Below are 21,577 nucleotides of genomic sequence, written 5' to 3' on the forward strand. Positions count from 1 at the left end.
ACCACTGTTATTAACAATTCTTGTGACCAAATATTTAAATTTAAGGTTTTATCAAATTTAAATTTTCTTCGATAGCCAAGTCTATGGGTTATTGTCAAAAAAAATTGTATTGAGTGAATATTAGCATGCAGTGTTATGTTTCATTTTCAATCTATTACGATTGAAAACCCGACTTTTACCAAGTTAATCCACCAAAATTTGTAAATTGTTCATGAACATGTAAGTTGTTACGTCATTCCTATATTAATATGAAGCACGCTTAGCAACGAAAAAATTGTACTGATAATAAGACTGTTTGTTAATTTTTTTATCAAATTTGTTTGCAACAAATAAATCGAATAATAAACAAATTATTTGTATTTTATGAGTCCCTAAACATTCATTCAAGTCAATATAAAGTTTTCGTGATCAATTAATAAAGCGTAAAAACTTATTATGTACAAAATTTCAGTTTTTCCATGCTTTGAGTAGAAAAATTATTCAATTTAAATAAATATATACATTATATTAAATAATATTAAATCCATTTTCTCATTTATCAGTCTTGTCGTTGACTTTGTACCAAATTATTTCCTCAAACATTTTAATTACAACTACTATTACTTTTAAAAAATATTTTCTTCAAAAATTTTAATTGTTAAGATTTTAAAAGTACAAAGATTCTTTACTGTGCAACTTAAGATGTAGACTTACTTATTTTAATTATTATTATATTTATATTAAATATACGTCATATATTTTTTATTAATTTTTCTGATTATGTATATGTTTTAAATATTATGGTCATTGAGGTCTTTAATATTATTAACTCTTTAATTAGCTGCATTAATAATTTGTTTTAACTTTAGAAAATAATGAAATCAATAATATGAGCACAATAAATCATAAAAATATAAAGTTCAAACTGTTTTCAAATTAGATCTCAAAATTAAATTTTATTCATAATAAACTATATATTTTTAAAATAATTAGTAATAGTTACTCTTATTTTTTCATATTTTTCTTGTATTTATTAGCAAACAGCATCAAGTTTTTTTTATTATTTTTGCTTTTTCTTAATGCAATTGAATGCAAAAGTCAGGCCACCTTTTTGTGGCGCCATCTGTTGTATTAGTTTGACCGACAATTCCCCTACAGATCGTAAGAAAACAAAAAAGTGGGGGCGCTGCATAGGGCTAATTCAAACATACTTTTCATTGGTACAAAAACTTTCCAAAAATTAATTTTAGCGGTTCTTGATGTATCGAAAATTTTTGCATATACTTATGTACAACCTAGGGAACACAAGTATTTTTTAAGAGAGCGTGCACCCCTCGCTCCTCCATAATGTTTTTTTATTGATGTTTTGCTGTATATTTTCATAATTACCGTCACATAAAACAAACTTGTGAAAGGCTTAAATCAACTAACATTAGTTTAAACTATGCATATAAACAAAATATACAGGATTCATCCTTTCTTTGGCTGGATTAAACTTGGTCTCGTGTATAGCCGAAAAACAAAAGACATCCACGTACATAGATTTTCATTTGTTTGTCATATTGTACCAAGGCACAAAAGGCAATCACATAGACTGTCATTTGCTTCTTGACCTCAAGCAAAACGTTGCACTGTGTTACTTTACTCTGACGTCAGTCTCCTGAAAGGTAAAAGCAGCCAACGTGTAGTGTTTAGAATTTTTCTGTGTGTGTTTTCTGTGATTTCTTGTGTTTCGTTTTAGTTTCTTAGTTGTATACATTTATAAACTTTTTATCCTTTTCTGTGGTTTTTGTTCATTTTAGTGCAGGTTATAAGTTCGTTTTCAAGTATCTTTGTGAATCGCTACTTTCGAACAAAAATGAGATCCGTAAAGACCTTCCATGGTCATCTAGCGCTGAACATGTCTTCGATGCAAAGTTTTCGCAGCAGATGTGCAAATCCTTTCCGTGAGGAGAAACATGTAAGAGCAATTGATTTGAGGCTTCTAACTGAAAACCAGCAAATAGTGTTTCCTGATTTGCCGAAAGGCAGTAAAATATGTGGTGCTTGTAGAAAATAATGAAGAGCACTCAATTTACAGTCATCCAGAGTTATAGAAGAGCCTGGTATTAATGTAGAGGAAGAGATAAACGAGGACACAAATTCTTGCTTGTCAATGAGAAATAAGAAAAAAGGCTTCAATGATGAAAATCACTTAACGAGCCTCGAAGTCCTGAATTAAATAAAAGAAAAATTAGAGCAGAAGTGCACTACATATTCAGAAAAGATTTGTCTGTTCACCCTTCCGCCTAAGTCTTGAAGTCGCAGACAAATCATGCGAGAATTCGGTGCATCTGAACGTAAAGCCAGAAAAGCGAAAGAATCAGTTGCCAAAAGTGGAGATTTTGCTTTTTGGAAGCTAAAAGAGGACAAAAATTGGCAGAAGACACTGAAAAATTGGTAATAAACTTCTAGGAAGATGACGAGAATTTCGACAGATGTCAGGTGAGAAAGATTTCATATCTGTCATAAAACTAAATGGTACTCGTGAGCAAGCACATAAGAGGCTGATTCTGGGCATTCTTTCAGAATTATATGCCAGATTTGTGGCCCTACATGAAAATTTGAAGATTGGATTTTCAAAATTTACGCAACTAAGACCAAAGCACTGTGTTTTAGCTGGAGAAGTGTAACTTACAATGTTTGGGTCTGCGTTTATCATCAAAAAGTAAAGTTAATTTTGAATCAATGATGCCAATGTTGGCACCCTGTGCTACGGCGCTTGCGTTAGGGCTGCGCGCTGGTTGGCCACACTTGGCGCGCGATTCAAAATAACATTAAAAAACAATTCTTGTAGTTCAAATAAATAATTCTTAAAATATGCACAAGAATGTATACATATGGTGTTACTTTTGATTTCAGACAGGAAAAAATGTATAACCCATATATTTGATAAATAACAGTTTATTTTCATTGACTTTTAAAGACTGACTTATATTTCGTAAAACATTTTTTCATAGATACATTTTTTGAAATACCATATAATATTTCCGTAGCTTAATATATAAAAGTTAATTACAGACTATAATATTGATAATATTTGAATTGTTCTAAAAAAAATTTAGCTCAGAATATTGTTCTTTTCGATTGAGACGTTACAAAATGACGCTTACAGTATATAAAAAAACATAACTATAATGCAGTCGTGGCAATTTATGCATTTACAGGTTATATAATTTTACGAATTCCTAGAAAAATACATGCAAAATATTAAAAACTTATAAATAATTATTTTCAGTCACTTGCCCACGAAATTTCTTTTTTAAATTAAATGCTTTGTAAATTAAAAGTCAGCCTTTGAAATTCAATGAAAATAAACTGTTATTTATATAATATGTGTTATATTTTTTTTCCTGAAACCATAAGTTACACAATTTGTATATGTTCTTGTGCATATTTTAGTCATTATTTACTTAATTCAAAAGAATTTGTATTTAAAGTAATTTTGAATAGCGCGTCAAGTGCGGCCGACCACCCCGCAGTCCTAACGCCAGCGCAGTAGCACAGGGTGCCAACATTGGTATCATTGTGTTGAATGCCTTGAAGAAATAATCTTCAGTGAACCAACTGACGCTTGTCATTTTAACGAATGCGAATCTTGTCCTGAAATTGAAAATTTTAAAAAGGACCTGATGCTTTCTTCGAAGCACTAAGCACTAAACTGAAAAACCTGAAACCTCAGGTATTTCATGCGAAATAACAAGGTTTGTTTCTGAAGCATCTTAAAGTTACAGTAAAAGAAGGAGAGTACTTAATTTTGCTTGACTTTGATGAAAATAATGCTTTCATCATTCAAAATGCTGCAAAATCTTTCCATTGCAATAATAATCAAGCAGCCATATTTACAGTAGTTATTTATGACAAAGATGGAAACGAACTAAAGCATTTTAGCATGGCAATCATCTCAGACTGTTTAAGTCATGACACTGTAGCAGTGTACACATTTCGAAAGCTCATCAACGAGTACCTTAAGAAGAAATTTAACGTTGTTAGAAAAATTTCTAATGTGACAGGCGGGGCTGCGCAGAGCATTTGCAAAATAAATACCATCATAAATCTTTTAAATCACAAAAAAGAATTAGGAATTTCTGCAGAAACACATTTCTAGGCAGCTGCACGTGGAAAAGGTCCAGGTGACGGGATTGGTGTAAATATGAAAAGACTTGCGGCAAAAGCTAGCTGACAGCGCTCAGCACAGAATCCAATCGTAACTGGATGGAGTTATTCGAATGGACTAAGAATCATTTAAAGGAAACAGTCATTCTTTTCAGTTCGAAAAAAGATCACCTAGAGATGATCAAAAACTAGAAACTAGATTCACTGAAGCAATTAAAATTCCCGGTACTATAAAATACCACGCATTCATTCCAAATGAGAACGGACAATTGCAACTGAAAAACACCTAATTCGAAACAGAACATGATTTGTTTCCGAAGACAGTCAAAAAGCCTCAAGTTCATAGAAGCAAACAATGCGCGAAAAAAGGCGAACTAAATAAATTATGAAGAATTTAGTGCAGCTTCGCTGAGGAATCATTCACGCAACAAAGACCCCGGCAGGACTGGCCAACCTGTCCGAACGCGCGAGGAAGGGTTTCGCTCGGATATCTTCGCATAACTATTTTTTGTCCCTAAATGCCAAACAGCATTTTCATCGGAAAAAATTCAAGCTTTCGTGTAAAAATACTTTTAAAAAATAAATAAAAACTGCATGAAGAGTAGAAAACGTTAAATAAACATTTTTAATGATAATTTGTTTATAAAAATAGAAAAATTAAAAACAATAGATTTCACACAATGAAGGAGCATGAAAACCCCTTCAGGAATCACTCATAAAAAATTTAATTCTCATTTGTAGAAAGGAAGTTATGACCATTTGAAAATACGAGCTTTGCCGTTGGTCGTGGGGACTAAGGCGTGGGTTTTGGATCCACTCTGTCGACTTGCGGGTTCGATTTCTGCCATGCACTCTGGAAGAACCTCGGCCGCTCATGCGGTGAACACTAGCCTACTAAGGGAGTTTTTTATCTCCGGAAAGTTGTGGAATCGGTACCTTTAAAGAAAAAAGTTCTATAAGCACTTGAATCTGTTGCTCTAGATGGTTTGGAAACCACCTTAAACTGTAGGTCCCCCTTCCACAAACAAGTAAATGTGTGTGGGTGAAGGGTGGTGTAAAGAAATAGATGAGAGGTACAAGAAAAATACACACCCATTATAGGATACATTAGAAAATTCCATTCGAAATGTACCTTTGTTGTCATTCTTCGATAGCGATTTGATATTATTTGTTGCGGTCTACTTAATGAATCGGTCTTACGTTGCGTTGTATTTTGTTTTGGGTTTTTCGGAAGCACTTGCACCGGCTTGAGCAATATCTAGTGGAGTACATAGTTCACCAGTTTCATCGGAATATTTATGTAAGTTCATCTTGTTTTCACAATTAAAAGGACAACTTCACTTGTACTGACCACCTCGATTTTAACTTTCTAACTGTGTCAATATTATTCCTGCATTTTTATCAGGAATGAGTCTACTTTTAAGGAGATTTTTGGAAAACAAAGCTTTTTTGGCTGAGGAAGACAAAAAACCAATTTTTTAAAAGACTCTCAACTCTTATCCTATGCAGGCTATTTGAAGCTCTTTGTCCGGAAAATAGTTCAACAATGATCAACTTTAGGAGGCCAAAACATTTTTCCGTATAATTAACAGGTTAGAAAGTAAAGAGAAAAACTTAATACGGTAAAAAATTACTAGATGCCTGGACTTTTATAGAATGAGTCAGGTACTATCAGATTTTATAATTGAAATTTTTTAGGTGAATGGAAGTCAGTAGTTTCCTCGAGGTAGGATATTGTTTTTTTTTCTTTTCACCAATTTACAACACATGAAGAATTATTTCGAATTTCTTAAGTCTGGTGTTTTCAGAACTTTTGGAATTCTTTTGAATTTTCAAAACTCTTTTATATTCATAGAATTCTTTTCAGTTCTGAGCATTATCGTGAAATCTCCGAATTCATTTGATTCCTCTGAATTCCTTTGAATTAACGGAATTCTTTTAAATTCTTTTGATTTCGCTTAGTCTGTTGACTACAGTAAATTACTTTCAATTTACTGAATTCAAAATTCACTGAATTTTCTTATGTACACTTAACGTCCCAAAACCTCCAGTAGCACACCCGTTATCGGCCGAAACTTTGGGGTGGCTCCAAGACGTGCACGTGTAAGGAAAAGCGGACAGAGCAGGGAAATATTTTCACAATGTTCCCTTTTTATTCCCGAGCTAACTTCTTTTCCGGTCAATTAGTCGACGAGGAATGCTAAAGAGACTTGGTTGTGATCAAGCAGCCTCACCTGCATAGCGGTAGGGGTTTTTGCGACTTCAAAATTTGAGTTCTTCTGACTACTGTGGGAACGATGGCAGGATGTGGCGTGATACAAAATTTGCCAATGCTGAGTCTTGGATGCCAATATGTATATTCGTATATATTTTCCCCCTTAAAACCGAATATGCAACCCGCTTAACCTCTGCACGTCAGGATTTAGACATAACCTCAAAAATCCCAATAATCAACTGAAACCGCAAAAATTATTTACCCTGTACCATTTTCACCCTCCTTCCCTTAATTTGGTAACCCTATAACCTTATGACCTCATAATTCCTTTCAGCTCGTAATAATAAAGCCCCATAACCTCAAAATCCCGTAACTTAATTTAGAAGGAAAGTCTTGTTTGGGAAAATAGAACAATTTCATCAGTTTTTCTTGTACAAGATAGTCATGGATATATAGCTCTATATCCTCGAAATCCCATAACACCATAACCTAAAACCCCCTCCACTTTTTTTATTCCTAATTTCTTCTATCAATATCAACGTCAGTGAAGCCATGATAACGATTTTATTTATTCTTTCGAATTCTCTTGTCTTCGAATTATTTGTACAATGGATTTCGTCTCCTTGTTCCTCACTGTAATCTCCAAGATTTTTGGGAAGTTTTCCAGATAAGAATCAATATTGTGTAGCTTGTAACTCAACAAGCAACCCATTTATGGCTAGTTTTTGAGGTCTATTAGACTTCTTTAAATTTCACGCTCGATAACGCTGGTAATCGTTCGAATAAATAAGCAACACAGTTTCCTTCCTTGTCCAAAGCTTTCACGAGCTGTTTCATCAAACCGAGTTTGATGTGCAAAGGAGAAAGTAGTATTGTAGTCATTGTTTGATCCAGTTTCTATACGTTCTCGAGCTGGCCAATCCTTCTTAACGTAATGACTCTTGCGATCCCTGCAATTCTACAAGCAAAGAAAGCATGGGAATTTCGTAAAGTCAGATTGCTGGCCTAGAATTATTGTCAAGATCATGAGATCGGCGCTATTGAATAGGCGCGGCGTACCATCTTTTTCCTTCTTTACAACATAATATTCCTGATCAATTTATGGTGGCTTGTTTGAAAATAATGTTTGAAACGTTTTCATAGTCTCTTTCAAACAAGAAATACAATAGATAATGTCTCATTTTGACAATGAACTCTTATCTCCTGCTAAAAAAAGTCAGGAATCATCCTAAATGGTTAGAAGTTCTGACGATTTCTGAGCATCCTGACCGTTCTTGACTAGTCTTACTATTTCTAAAGATATGCTAATTCACATCTTATTAGGTAAATGATTAAAAAATTTTAATCAATTTTTTTCAATGTTGCCTATACAGATTCAAGAGTTAAGGAGGATCATGCGCAACTTTTGAATCATTTGAGCGTTTGTGATAATGTATCTAAATAGACTGATATTAAATAGATGAATATTATCGAAAAATTCTTTAGTTTAACTGGAATCAAATATGTGCAAATTTTTTTCAAACCATTATACCCAGAAAAGTTAAAAACATTATTATAAAACACCTCTATCAATACCATATAATTTGTGAGTTGTTTCTGTGGTTTAGATAATGCTTCTTAATAAACAGTCGCAGTAGTCAGCTATAGTATTTGAAACGCGTGAACCACGGAATCTGAAAGTTTTCGTGAAAATGGCCAGTTCATAACGAAACGAAAGCTCAAGTAGAAAGAGCATATTCCAGAAGCAAATAAGCGAAGAAAAATTGCAGCTAAAAGGTTGCCGAATAGTTGAGCTGCAGCACATACTGTTAAAATCGTCCATCCATTCCTTTAGAATCCCCCCTCTTTATTTATTACCTTATCCTTCGTTCTTCTTTCAAAACGTTCTCCTACCCTATAGAGGTCTTCTTCAATTCCTATTCTCGCATTAAAGTCCCCTCCTAATATCACCATACCCTCCACGCTTTCGCCTAGCAAGTCTTCCACTAGCAAAGTCTTCTACCCTTTCCTTAATCATTTCCATACCATCTATATTATATTTTGTCACAACGTGTACATTATCCCTCTTATATTCACTTCTTTTATTTGCACCCCCTCCCCCATTCTACCCTAATGAACTTTTTTCTCCAATATAACCCTGACCCCTGTTAAAATTACCCCGATATCTTCTCCTTTTTTCTTTACTCTGACTGTCTCCAGTAGGCTCCACTTATATCTAAGATGCTTTTTCCCCACCTCCCTACTTTCTAAGAAATAAGCCTCTCTTTCACACCCACATTTTATTATCTATTTTTATTTTCCTGTGTTCTACCTATGCCGTTTTCGCTTCTCACCTGTCCTTCCTAGCCCTGTCTTTCAGCATTATCTGTACATCCCTTTTCTTCCGCGTCAAGTCATGGCCGATGAAAGGTCCCTTACCCTTGATCTTATTTTTATTTTGCATGGGAAGATAAGTAGAGACTTATCTTCCCACCTCTCCAATTCCGTGACCGCCACTTCATTTCCCTCTTTTCCTTCCAGGGTAATTTTACCTACCCTTCTCTTACTTCAAAACTCTTATCACAATATTATTTCTCATTTCTGTTTTCTCTTTTCTTCATATTATCACCTCCATTTCCCTCATTCTTTTTCTGACCGCCAGCTTCTCCGTTTCGTCCCTACGCTCTCCTACTTTCTCTTCTATCATGTGCTCAACACTCCCAGATATTTTTCTGCGCATCCTCCGTCCCGCCACCTACTTTCATGTCTGACCTTTCCTCTGAAATCCTCTGACCTTTCCTCAGAATGGAAAAAAGGCTAGAGCCTTTTTTCCATTCTGCCCTTCCACACCCTAATTTCCTCTTCCATCTGTTTTACTTCAACTTCTCATTTTTTCTTTACCGACACCACTAATCTCTGTAACCCTTCTACTTTCTCCCTCAGCTGTTTCATCTGCTTTTCCCATTTATCCTCTCTAATCTTGATGGCCTCCCTGATACATTCCATCTGATTTTTAGTTCCCCTCACATCTTCTCTTAAATATCTAATCTGACCTATTAGCATCCCAGTGCCTCTTTTTCAAATTCTCTTTCATTTGTTGGGGTGGTGACCCACGTGCCCTACTGCTCCTCTTGAAAGAACTCTCTAAGGCACTTCTTTTCGGGCAGTAGATGTGGAAAATTTTTTTGCTGCGTGAAGTGACGTGTGGAAGAATCCATCCCCGTCTAGGTCATAACCAGTACTCTCGCTAAACCCCTGTAGCTCTATCACTCCCTGCTCGTTTGTCGATAACGGGGACTTTTCGGTACATCACCTGCTTCAACTGACAACTGTCTCTGAACACTGTTGCGGCCTATCGCCCAATATATTTTTCTTTATTTAATTTTATTCCTTCCTCATCAGCTCTGGGCCATTCGAAAACCCAAAACTCCGTTCCACAACTTTACTTGAATTCTTGTAAACCTAACCTTACTTTCCCTATTTCACGAAACCCTACCTAACCTCCGCGTAATGCAAATTGATTACTACGTAATGCTTTTTTCACATTTTTTGCAAAAGGTAACAGGCAGAGCATAAATTGCGAAGGACAAAAATTTTTTATTTGAATGACACCTAATAGTTCCAAAGACAAATTCGTTCCAATTCCGATCATTACAGGAGATACAGCATGATTTCTTAAGAATGTTTCCTCCCTCATGAAAATAATCTTTGAGTATATACTAAAAATTATTTAGGTCAAAAAAGCTCAGAGAAATTCTCCGCAGGCACTCAGGTAGATATTTTTAAAGGTCCAGGAAGCTCGTTTAAATGATCTGAAGGCTTTAAAATATCCTTTCCCAAATTGAAATAGGAATACGATCATAAATAACAAGCAGAGAGGCTATCTCAATAGAATAGCCGACACTCAAGGGTCCTTTGTTAAGCTTTCGGATTAAAATTTAGAAGTAGATTTTTTTAAATTACATAGTTAACAGCCTAAAACATAATAATTCGTAATCTACGGGTTTCGATGACTTCAGATATCTAACTTTTTTTTTAATGCTTAAAATTGGAATTAATAGAACGTTTCTCGTAAATGGAATGAGATACCCCAAAAAAGACAACATTTTTGAATTCAACTAGAAAATTGTATATCAGTATATAAGTTATAATTATAAATAAGTATAATGAGAAAATTCATCAATTAAAAAAAGGTGTTAATAATTTGAAGAGAAATTTAAAAACGGAGAGCGGATTAGCCACGACAAACTACTGTAAATAACTCTGCCCGCCCGGTACGTGACGAATACAAAAGGAACCTTATATTACCGTCGCACCACTCTTAAAAGGACCACTAAAAGGATCTTGAAAAGGATCCAAGTCTCTCAAACTATCTCCGAGACTATTTTGTTTCAAATTGGACTTTGTTTATTGACTCAAATGGGCCAGGCCATTATATTGAATGTTATTTGAAATCTGCCTATTAAGGTACATTTTAATATATACCCAGCTACGACATCCTTCCAAAAGCTCATGTACCTTTGAATGCGTGCGGGGCAGATTTTGTTTGCTTACCCTGCTCAGCTCTTCAAAAAAAGTTTTGAATGTTCGAACTTTTCATTTTACAGTAAAAAATAGAATAATGACGACTCGACTAATACTGGAGCTGAAACGTGTTGACAAAAAAGAGACACTACCTTAACGCTTTAGACCTATTTTCTATGTACAATTTGAAGTCATTTATTAAGGAAAAAATATTTTTAGGCATCTGAGGATAAACTCAAAAGGCCTAATTTTCATGTATTTTTGCTTACAGATTGTAGTACCTCCATTGCCCGGTAAAGCTTGGAAACGGCAAATGCCCTTTCGAGGTGACGATGGTATTTTTGAAGAAGATTTTATCGAGGATCGCAGAAAAGGTTTAGAAACTTTCGTTAACAAGTAAGCTTACAAGATATATATTTATGAAATCAAGTTAGTCAAGGGAAGTCAGCATTGTTATCCGACCCATTTTCGGGAGCCCTGCGCGTTCGATTATATTTAACTGCACTTACTACAGTTATGTTTGGTTTTATCATTGTTCCCACGAGCTGATAGGGAAGGGGGTTCGTCCATTCTTGTAGAGCCTCGCATGCAAGATAAAGTTGCATACTCTGAGAGGTATCCCGGTATCTCAGAGTCACCGTTCAAGGCCTCTCACGCCGGTACAGTGTCCTCTATCCGCAACCCGAGGACGCGTCTGATGGCTTTGTTATAGGTTTGATTCCAAAGGAACCGAAATATGTTAGTACATTGCGTGACTAGTGTGAACTGACGTCCTTTGTAAAACGAGTTACAAAAATATGACGCGAGTTTCAAAAATAATTCCGTCAGTTCACAGGAGTCACGCACGGTACTTTTCACAACGAAATCATAAATGGCGTGTTTTGATTCCTCCATAGACAAACGCAAAGACGCATTTAGAGTCGGTGAGACACGCATGAGAGTTTTTATTATAAAGTCATGAATGATGTGAAAGTGGGTGAAACTATACTTTTGTAAAATGACTCGCGTAGCTCGTTACTCTTCTCGTTAAAAACATAGACTCACCATAGAGGGAAGTCCATCTACGGGCCCACCAACTTTCTCATCCTATCTTTGCCAATCACGGTCTCTCTAAAGCGTTACGAAAATACGGAGACACAAACAAATCGAGCTCTTTTTTATCTCTAGTGTCAAACCATGCTCACTGAACCCTCATTTATAACTTATCCGATGCACCGCCATATATTGGGGCGAAATGAGTAATTATTATAAACAAATGCATGATTTGAACAGTTTTGGGCAAAAACGAACCTAATTTTCTTTCGATTGTTTTCGAATGTCATTGCCTGTAACGCCCGTTGATGTATTTTTGTCATCTGATATAATATGTTAATTTTATCAACAATTATTTTTTTTTAAATGCATTATTGGAACAATTTTAGGATCCATCGGATAGCGACAGTCAGAATATCTTATGTATTGGTTACTTGGCGGCTAATTCAAGTAAAAGAATGATAGGAAAAGATAAATTAAAAGGAAGGACGGTTCTAGTCTACTCTTCGTTTCTTTTCTGCTTAAAACTCTTCAAATCATGCATTTGTTTATATTATTTGTTGATAAAGTTATCCAATGACATAGAATACGACTTTGTCGTGATCACATTTCACCTCGTTGGCCTGGTAAAAGCAAACTTCAACTTGCACTAAATATGATCAAGAAGTAAACATGAAACATAGGTATGGACCTTGAATTGGACATCTGTGTCAAGATTCATCTGAATAAAGGAAAGATGATTCGCATTACCGATGTCCCTGATCTTGTGGGTATAAGTGGTATTGGGCAACTGGATACTCGAGAGACCTATGTATACCTGGGCATCTTTCAAAACCGCATTCAGGACGTAACCTAAGTGAAGGAGTCTATCCAAAGCAGATAGAATCATCTTCTTCGACAAATTTGGTCTTCAAATCTGCTGTGTTGTCCAAGGTATCTGCAACTAACATGCTTGTGCTCGTTCCACTCTACTCTTTTGGTGTGTCATTTTTATCAAAATTTAACAATTCTGGCGGTCCGGTATTAAGTTGTGCTCTTTTTCGTTCTTATAGCTGCCACTGCAGTTTGCCTCATTGTAAACATAATATGTATCTTCCAAAATTTCCCGTTATGCCAAAATGATAACAGTTTAAATTTATTGTTTCAATCGTTTTTGTATTTGATTCCTGTTTTTGTCTGATTTGTAAACTGTAGGTGAATTCGATTATTAGGTTACTTTGACCTTGAATTGTACCCAATGTAATTTGGTTAAATATTAGTAACATTTGATAGTATGAGTTATAAGGATAGCTGGGTCTATTGTTTATGAATCTAGGTTGAAAATTTGATTGGAGACCAGGTGAAAATCTGGGTCTGGTGTCAGCCACAAAATATGTGATACGTTTAGGGGGGGGGGGGGGGGGGGGGGGGGGGGGGGGTCTGCTGAAGTATCATTCTGCACGTTAATACCAATGACAAAAAATATCACGTTGGGTGAGGGGGGGGGGGCAGAAGTTCCAGAAAAATGTATCACTTATTTTGTGCTGTAGTTAGCTCTGAAATTGTGTCCATATAGATTTGGAAAAGGTAGGGATGGAAATCTAAATGGTGAGAACGGAAATCGATTTTTGTATTGGTTTTTAACGTGGTCATTCTGATTTGGGTTTCCATTGTTGTTTTCCCTTGTTGTCCTCTATTTTAGTTTCAGTAAATTATAATACTTTCCCTCGAATTTTGTCCAAATCTCTTGGTTCTTCAAAAGTTTCAAAATCGTTATGTTTTATATATATTTTTGATTAGATTATAAGGTTTTCATAAGTTGTATGTAGTTCCGATTTGCGACTTTTTCTTGAATATAATTTTTTAAACAGTTTTCTAATCTCCGTTAAGTATGAGATGCTGTCTTGAGTCATTTTTTGAGAACAAAATTAAATTTTTTGTCGCATTTCTGCTGAAAACCTTGCGTCAATGTAAGCGTTTTTTAAATCTGCATACAAATCTGATAAATGTTCTCCAGGAATTTTTATTTATTTCGTATCAATCTTTCGCATTTTCAATTAGTAATGCGTCCAAATTTTCTAAGGTATCAGTTCGTTTATTTGGAAGCCCTTTTTAAATCTTTTTAATTCTTCAAGAAATTTCGCGGGACTGTCTTCTTATGATTTTAGAATTAATTCGGCCAATTGCTTGTGAACATTTTGGAAGGTCCGTTTGACCTATTATTTGTTGTTAAGTCTACGTTTTCTGATTTGATTTAAGTTAATTCTGTCATTTAATGCTGCATTGTCATCGGAGATAATGTTTTCAATATTACTGTGAGGAACTTTATTGTGTTCTTTTAATGGCTTCCTTAAATAAGATTAAACTGAATGTCTTAATAAATGCTCACCTGATTTTAAAATAAACTGCGTGTTATTTTATAAGAATGAATTGCGTTCAAAAGTTTCGTTATTAAATTGTATCGAATTATTTCTCGGGACTAACCGCGAATTATTGATCTATTTATTTTGTTTTGAATGGAACCTGTATCTTGGTTTGTGGTGTGGACCTCATACCTAATAGTAAGTCTTGTTGTGACCGTACTTAAATCTATGTGTTGGGTTTAAAGTGCAGTGGCATCTTCCAAATCTAAATCATCATGATCGTTTTCCATGACTGTTGGTTTCGGCATTGTAACTTTAATTTCCCTGATCTCAATTTAACTATTTTAAAATTGGGTTAGTATTTGTAACGAATATACTCTATATGTCCGTCTGATGTTGTATCTAAATTTAAAATTACCATTTTTGTGGAAAATTTTTATTAAAATTTCAATATGGTATTTATTTGATTCTTGAGTTCGAAAATATGTATATTTTCTTCGTAGGGCTCTTTGTTTGAAAGTTACGTCCCGTGACCTTGCGTTTGATTTGCGAGGGTACGGTTTATGCGTAGGTACTCGGTACCGCGCTTGAACGTTTTGCCAAGTCGGAGAATTGCAATATTTTGCAAAAATAAAATGTATACTATCCCTCTTTTCAGGTATTATTTCTCGTTAATAACTTTCGCAGTTTTTGATTTTATTTGTCAAGCAAAACATCCTAATTTCCGCCCCAAAAAAAAATACAATAACTCTTTCCGGATTTTACTTTCATTTTCAACCGTATTTAGCCTATTCTTTTTAAACATCGCCAGCAGGCACATGTAGCATTATCGAGAAAAATAAATATTAAATGTCATATATAAATTCAGTAAGTAAAAATACATATAAATCATAACACTTCAAAAATACGAGGACGTATGAAAAATCATCTCGTGCATAGTGTGACAAGTGCATATCAATATATACATATTAATAGCATTTTAATATCGGATGTCATCAAAATAAGATCAAATCGAATATGCAATAACAAAGAATAGTAAATAGCAATGTCGGGGTTCGTTTTCCCGCGACGGGGATGGCGTGATGATTTTGGTGGATAGGTGATGTGAAGACATGATGTTGCCACCACTGGACGACTTGACGACTAGGCGACGTGGCAACTGGACGACGTGGCGACTTCTGTGGCAACTGGACGGCCTGGCGACTTGACGACGCACATTGGGGTGGGATAAAAAAACGGGGGTCAACGTAACTTGTAGGGCGCAATTCATTACCGATTTTGAATTTTTTTGGAAAAATTCGGTGTTCAATTTTTAACAGAATTATGAGAGCTGATTCTTGAGTTTTTGTTTATTGAAAGTTTTATGTTAATGCAAAAAGACGAAAAAATGTCAATTTTGACGGTTTTATTTTGTATCTTCTTGAAGAATTTCGTCCTTTGCTCAATATTGCTAGAATTTGATGCAAAGTAGTGCCTAAATTAAAAAAATTATTGACTTATTAAGTTAATTATTATAAAGAAATTATATTAATAAGTAGAAAAAATCATGGATTGTTTGCTCACCTATTTTATTGAAATTTAGAGGCAAAAAAGAATAGTTTGTTCTTCTTATTCTGTACAAACTATCTTTTTAGTGATTTTAATTAAAGACAGTTGTCGATCGATATTTGTTTATAATTTTTGTTCAAGAAATTATATAAATATATACCTATTATCGGCATTTATCGGCAAAAAAAGATAATTTTTTTGTTATTCTGTACAAGCTATCTTGTCAGTGATCTTAATTCAGGAAAATTTGTTGACTGAGATTTTAAAATCATTTTTAAAAATAAATTATATAGAAAAATGTTTATTATCGCAATTTATGTGCCAAAAATTTCGTTTTTTCTAAGTGACCCAAGTGATCCCATGTTCACACTGTTTTTTCTGTACATAACTTCATGGGATAAAAGACAAACAAGTGAAAAGTTTGTCTTATGTTTCTCATGAAGGTAAGTACAAATCAAATGAAAAACAAACGAAAAAACAGTGTGAACTTGTGACCAGCTGTCAACTGATTTTTCTGACATTCTATGTAGAATATTCGAGCAGATAACATTTATTCCGTCCCGTAATTCTTCGATATTACAAAACATAGAACATTATAAGAATTGATTTAATTTAACTCGGGAAAAAATTAAATTTCATTAATTTATTCAGTCTTAATCGTAGAATTAAATTTATTTAAAGCTATAGAAGTCGAATGGGTTCAATTGCGCAAAATATAATTCATTTCGATTCTTCAATTGTTATTAATAACGCAATTACAATGATTGAGAAATAATTGTTGGATGGTAAAGTAGTACAGAATCTGATCAAAACACCAATTGCAGCAACTTGTCACTTGTGCGAAGCAAACCCTTCAGATATGAATGATCTAGCCAAAACGAAACAGAAAAATGTCATTGAGGAGGATTATCAACTTGGTCTTCCCCCACTCAATGCTAAGTTACGTTGAATGATTCTTATTTTAACCATTGAAAATCGTTTAGATTTTTGCAATTGGCAAGCGAAAACAACGGAACAAAAAAGCTAATGAAAGCTGCCAAATAAGGATCCAGAAAGATTTTCAAAGCGAGTTAGGGCTAATAATAGACGCTCTGAAGCATGAAGAAGCCGGGATCCTGTACTAACAGCAAGGATTACATGTGGTGATTTTCGCTTAATTGAACAATTCAGCATAATTTTGCTGTTTCTCTCCTGTGGACGGAAAATCGATGGAGTTAAATTTGCATTGTACGCTTTTCAAACTGCACAAATATATTTAGATCTGTACGAATGATTCTAAATGTCATCATCCGTGCACAAAAACCTTTTGCACGATGCAAAAATCATTAAGTCCTTTTTAATTCCAATTGGTCTACTATCTGAAGAAGCATAAGAAGCTCGATACAAGCACTGATCTTATCTGATGCGTACTTGTCTTACCTAAGAACAAATTGGAAACAGATTGATACTTTCCTTGACCCGGAGGCTCTCGAACTTCCGTTTGTAGATTAACCCTTAACTGGCACTATGGGTAAAAATACCCCAACAAAGCTCAAAGTAGACCTTGTAAAACTGTGGGGTATTTATTACCTGTTGTGGCTTCAGTGAGCAAAAAAGTGATTTTTATCAAAAGTTTGTGCTATTGATATTAGTGATTTTTGTTCTATTTCCAACGCAAGTTAATCATCTAAAGTGAAATAATTTTTTAAAATTATTTTGCATGCTTGCAATCAAATATATGCACATAAAAACGTGCACGCTTGCAATCGCCCGCTGTACCATAGCACCACGCAGGCCTTTTCAGTGACAAAATATCGTGTTTTATTTGACCATAAAATCGAATTTTCATTTTGCCAGATAAATACCTTTTTTGGAAGACTCAATAATGCAGTAATTTTTTCTTAAAGTGTAGTATCTCAAAAGTATAACCCTAAATTTTTAAAGTATTCAAAATTACGTGAGTTATGAATTTTTAATTTAAAAAACTCAATTTTTGTCGTTTTTTTTCAAATGTTTGTTAACTTGAACTACATTACATAATTTTTTTGCAAAAATATTCAATACCAGCTTGGCAGGACATGTTTGTAGACAATTGGAAATCTTCGTTTATCCATAAATGCTGATACAAATATTTACTCATATAAATTGCTAAATAGTATATACAGAATATTGAATGAGAAATTTGCATCACTAAACAACATGGCCAATTATATTTGAAGACAATTAACAAGGAAACGACATTTTTTGCCAGTAAATTTCGATGAAAAACACTTTTTTATATAATTTATAAAAAAAATTATAAAATAATATCGGTTAACAGAGTTTCTTTCATTAAAGTCACTGACAGGATAGTTTGTACAGAATCAGAAGAAAAGATTATTCTTTTTTGCCCATTAATGCCGAAAATAGGCATTTGTTTATGTAATTTGTTGAACAAAATTATAAACAAATGTCGGTTGACAAATTTTCCTCAATTAAAATAACTGACAAGACAGTTTGTACAGAATAAGGAGGAAAACGATTCTTTTTTGCCCATAAATGCCGATAATACGCTTTTTTTTTATATAATTTATTCAAAAAAATATAAACGAACAACAAGTGACAAATGTTCATGTTCCAGTGTCATTTTTACGGTAAAGGCAATCGACATTTTCACTTCTTTTTGCATTAACATGAAAGTTTAAATAAACAAAAACTTAAAAATAGGCTCTTATAATTGGTTCAAAATTGAACTTTGAATTTTTCTAATACAAATCCAAAATCGGTAATGATTTGCGCCCTACAAGTTATTTTGAGCCCCGTTTTTTCATTTCACCCCATTGTGTGGTGTGGCGATGAGAACAGATCACTACCGAGACACAAAAACAATACTCTAGGCGCACAGTACGGCGAAGTAGAAAATTGGGGTTCAAAATGATCCAGAGCCTACAATTTTCATCCGATTCCATCTTTTTTAAAATTAAAGCTAATTAAATTCTGAAGAGGTCTGTCGAGGGCGATTTTGCGTAAAAGGCTCTGTTTGTTTGTTATTCAAGTTGCAAAATGCCAAAAAACCATAATTTTTCATACTTGAGCTGCCTGTTCTGTAGCATTCATTGATTTTACCTCAAAAAGGTTAAAAACTGATAGATATACAATCGATTAACAAATACTAATAACTTAGATGAAGTTCGTGCAATCTGTTTAATTGTTATAAACAAATTTAATAAATAAGCGCCTCTGTATATATAAAATGCATTTTTTCTGCGCAATCATTAGGTTTGCCTTCAAAAATGAAAATTCCATGACAGAAATGGAAAATCAAAATATTTACCATTGTTATAAACAATACTGATTAATCAATGCATTAAAAGCTCACTCTTTGATAGAAAAAATCTATTTTTTTGTGCATTATTGTTCATTTTATCCCTAAATTAATATTCTGACGCAGGAAACTGACGTTTGACAATATTTTTCATTTTTATTAACATTTCTGCTCAACAAAATGCATTTAATAGATGCTCTCGAATAGGAAAAATCTCTTTCTTGATGAAATGTTGATTATATCATAAAAATGAAACTCCTACGACTCAAGAGTCGTAGGAGTCAGATTGACCGTTTAATGCATTTGTCAATCAGTATTTTTTATAACAATGGTAAGTATTTTGATTGTTTATTTCTGTCATGGAATTTTCATTTTTGAAGGCAAACCTAATGATTGTGCAGAAAAATTGCAATTTATATATACAGAGGCGTTCATTTATTAAATTTGATCATGAAATTTGTTTATAATCATAAAAAAAAATTATACTTTAGTGTTTGATTTCAACGAGACATTAATTTCACTTGATATCGCGGGGAAAAGCGCGATGAAAAGAACTTCCAGGCTTCAGTGTACAGCAATAACCGATTTTGTTCAGAAATTTGTTTAGAACAATTGAGAAGATTGCACGAACTTCATCTAAGTTATTAGGATTTGTTAATCGATTATAAATCTATCAGTTTTCACCTTTTTGAGGTAAAATCAATGAATGCTACAGAACAGGCCGCTGAAAAATGAGAAATTATGGTTTTTTGGCATTTTGAAACTTGAATAACAAAGAAACAAACACAGCCTTTTAAGCAAAATCGCCCTCGACAGACCTCTTCAGAATTTAATTAGCTTTAATTTTAAAAAAGATGGAATCGGATGAAAATTGTAGGCTCTGGATCATTTTGAACAGCAATTTTCTAATTCTTCGCACTGCGAGGCGGGTTGCTTAGGATGCAAGCCAGTCCAGACTTTTTGGCATAGGCTAAGGAAGGTGGCACAAGACTGACAGTGGGGGGTTCCGGCTCTTCTCAGATGCAGTCAGAAAACCCTTTCATGCAGGGCCGTTTCGAGCTCTATTTATGGTAACAATTCTATTATAAGGTTTTCATAGGAGACTAGACAGAAAATTAAATTTTTTGGACAAAACCGGAAGCAAGAAATTACTGGAAAAAATCCAGGATTCCAAATTTTCATTTTTTAAACCGGTCTCGCGAAAATTAATCGACGCGAACGGACAAATGGTCGATATAATTAAACAGATAGTAATTCCAATTATAGACGGTAAACCCACAAAGCACCCAATGTTCAGGTTAGTCCCAAAATTAAAATCCGTAAGCATCCTTGGTATGAACATGAAAAAAGTCTTACCGATCGTCTTACACCAGGGGTCTCCACAATCCACAGTTGCAGCGTGACCCAGGATCGCTCAGTCTTTTTCAAGATCTACCAATTTTTTCGACGGGAAACTGAGAGGAAATTTATGACCCCTTGAAAAAAATCCCAGTGGAAGGGCTTGGAGAACCCTTTTTTTCTGGACATTTTTAATACTATATAATACAAAAAATACTAATAATAATGAAAATAAGTGGTCAAAAATAAATTTAAAGCGTTCAAATTTTAAGAGTTTATGTTTTCAAATTGAGAATCTATAAATAAAATTATTTCAGAATAAAATTTCAAAAATAGAACAAATTAGAAATTTAAAAAATTGATCAATTAAAATTCAAAGGAATTGAAATTGTATTAGCGCGTTTAAATAAAAAAATTTCTAATTTGATACTGCTTTAAACTACATTGAATGTTTGAAAGTCAAAGCTGCTTAAATTGTAGAACTTTTAATTTTTATTAAATTAAAAAAATTAAAATTGATTCCACAAATTTGTCTAAAATAAAAAATGATTTTTTCGTCATTTTTACCGTTCAAAATGGACATTTTGAAATATTATACACCTTTAAAATTGCTGCTTAAATCAGGTAAAGGGTTTTGACAGTTCTGAGTAAAAACTACTTTTGGAGACCCCTGCCTTAGACTGTGATTCGGAAGCTTGGTGGTTATCAGATAATCCCCCTACCAACGTTGGAGTTAAGACTCAAACAAGGGCAAAAATCGCATTGGATAAATGACATTAACGACATAAATGAACTCGTAAAGAACTGTAAAAAATAAACTAAAGGCAATTACTGTAAAACGACTCTAGTAAATAACTTATAAGATAATAGATTTTTAACTCATAAAACAAGACAGATGTAAAATTCCTCTTTGAGGCTAAAGAAAAAGGTAAACAATAAAAACAGACAAAATTACAAGAGGAAATTTTAACCTTAGAAAGGAAGTACAAACAGTGGAACGCTAAACTCAAAATTCGAGAACAGAAATAAATTTACTCTATTTGTTAAAAATTAAAATTACACAGTTTAAAGTAGATTCACAATCTTTATGACTGAATAAAACCACAATCCACTCTACAAAAAAGGAAAGTTCCACTACAATTGACTCCACAGACGAGTTGTTGGTTTTCTTTTCATATTTAT

At 33.9% G+C, this 21,577-nt stretch overlaps 1 protein-coding gene across 3 annotated transcripts in view; it reads left to right on the top strand.

Annotated features, from left to right (window-relative positions):
* The window catches only part of LOC117172778 (sorting nexin-12), a 104,577-nt gene that overhangs the window by 70,044 nt on the left and 12,956 nt on the right, over positions 1–21,577 (top strand). For all 3 annotated transcript variants that reach the window (XR_004467059.1, XM_033360987.1, XM_033360986.1), the window contains one exon: positions 11,124–11,248. Coding sequence is in view for 2 of the 3 variants with exons in the window: in XM_033360987.1 (XP_033216878.1) it covers positions 11,124–11,248 (125 nt within the window). In the remaining variant the exon portion in view is untranslated. The remainder of the gene's footprint in view (positions 1–11,123; positions 11,249–21,577) is intronic.

This window comes from Belonocnema kinseyi, chromosome 5 (assembly GCF_010883055.1).
Source record: "Belonocnema kinseyi isolate 2016_QV_RU_SX_M_011 chromosome 5, B_treatae_v1, whole genome shotgun sequence".
NCBI classification, from domain to species: Eukaryota; Metazoa; Arthropoda; class Insecta; order Hymenoptera; family Cynipidae; genus Belonocnema; species Belonocnema kinseyi.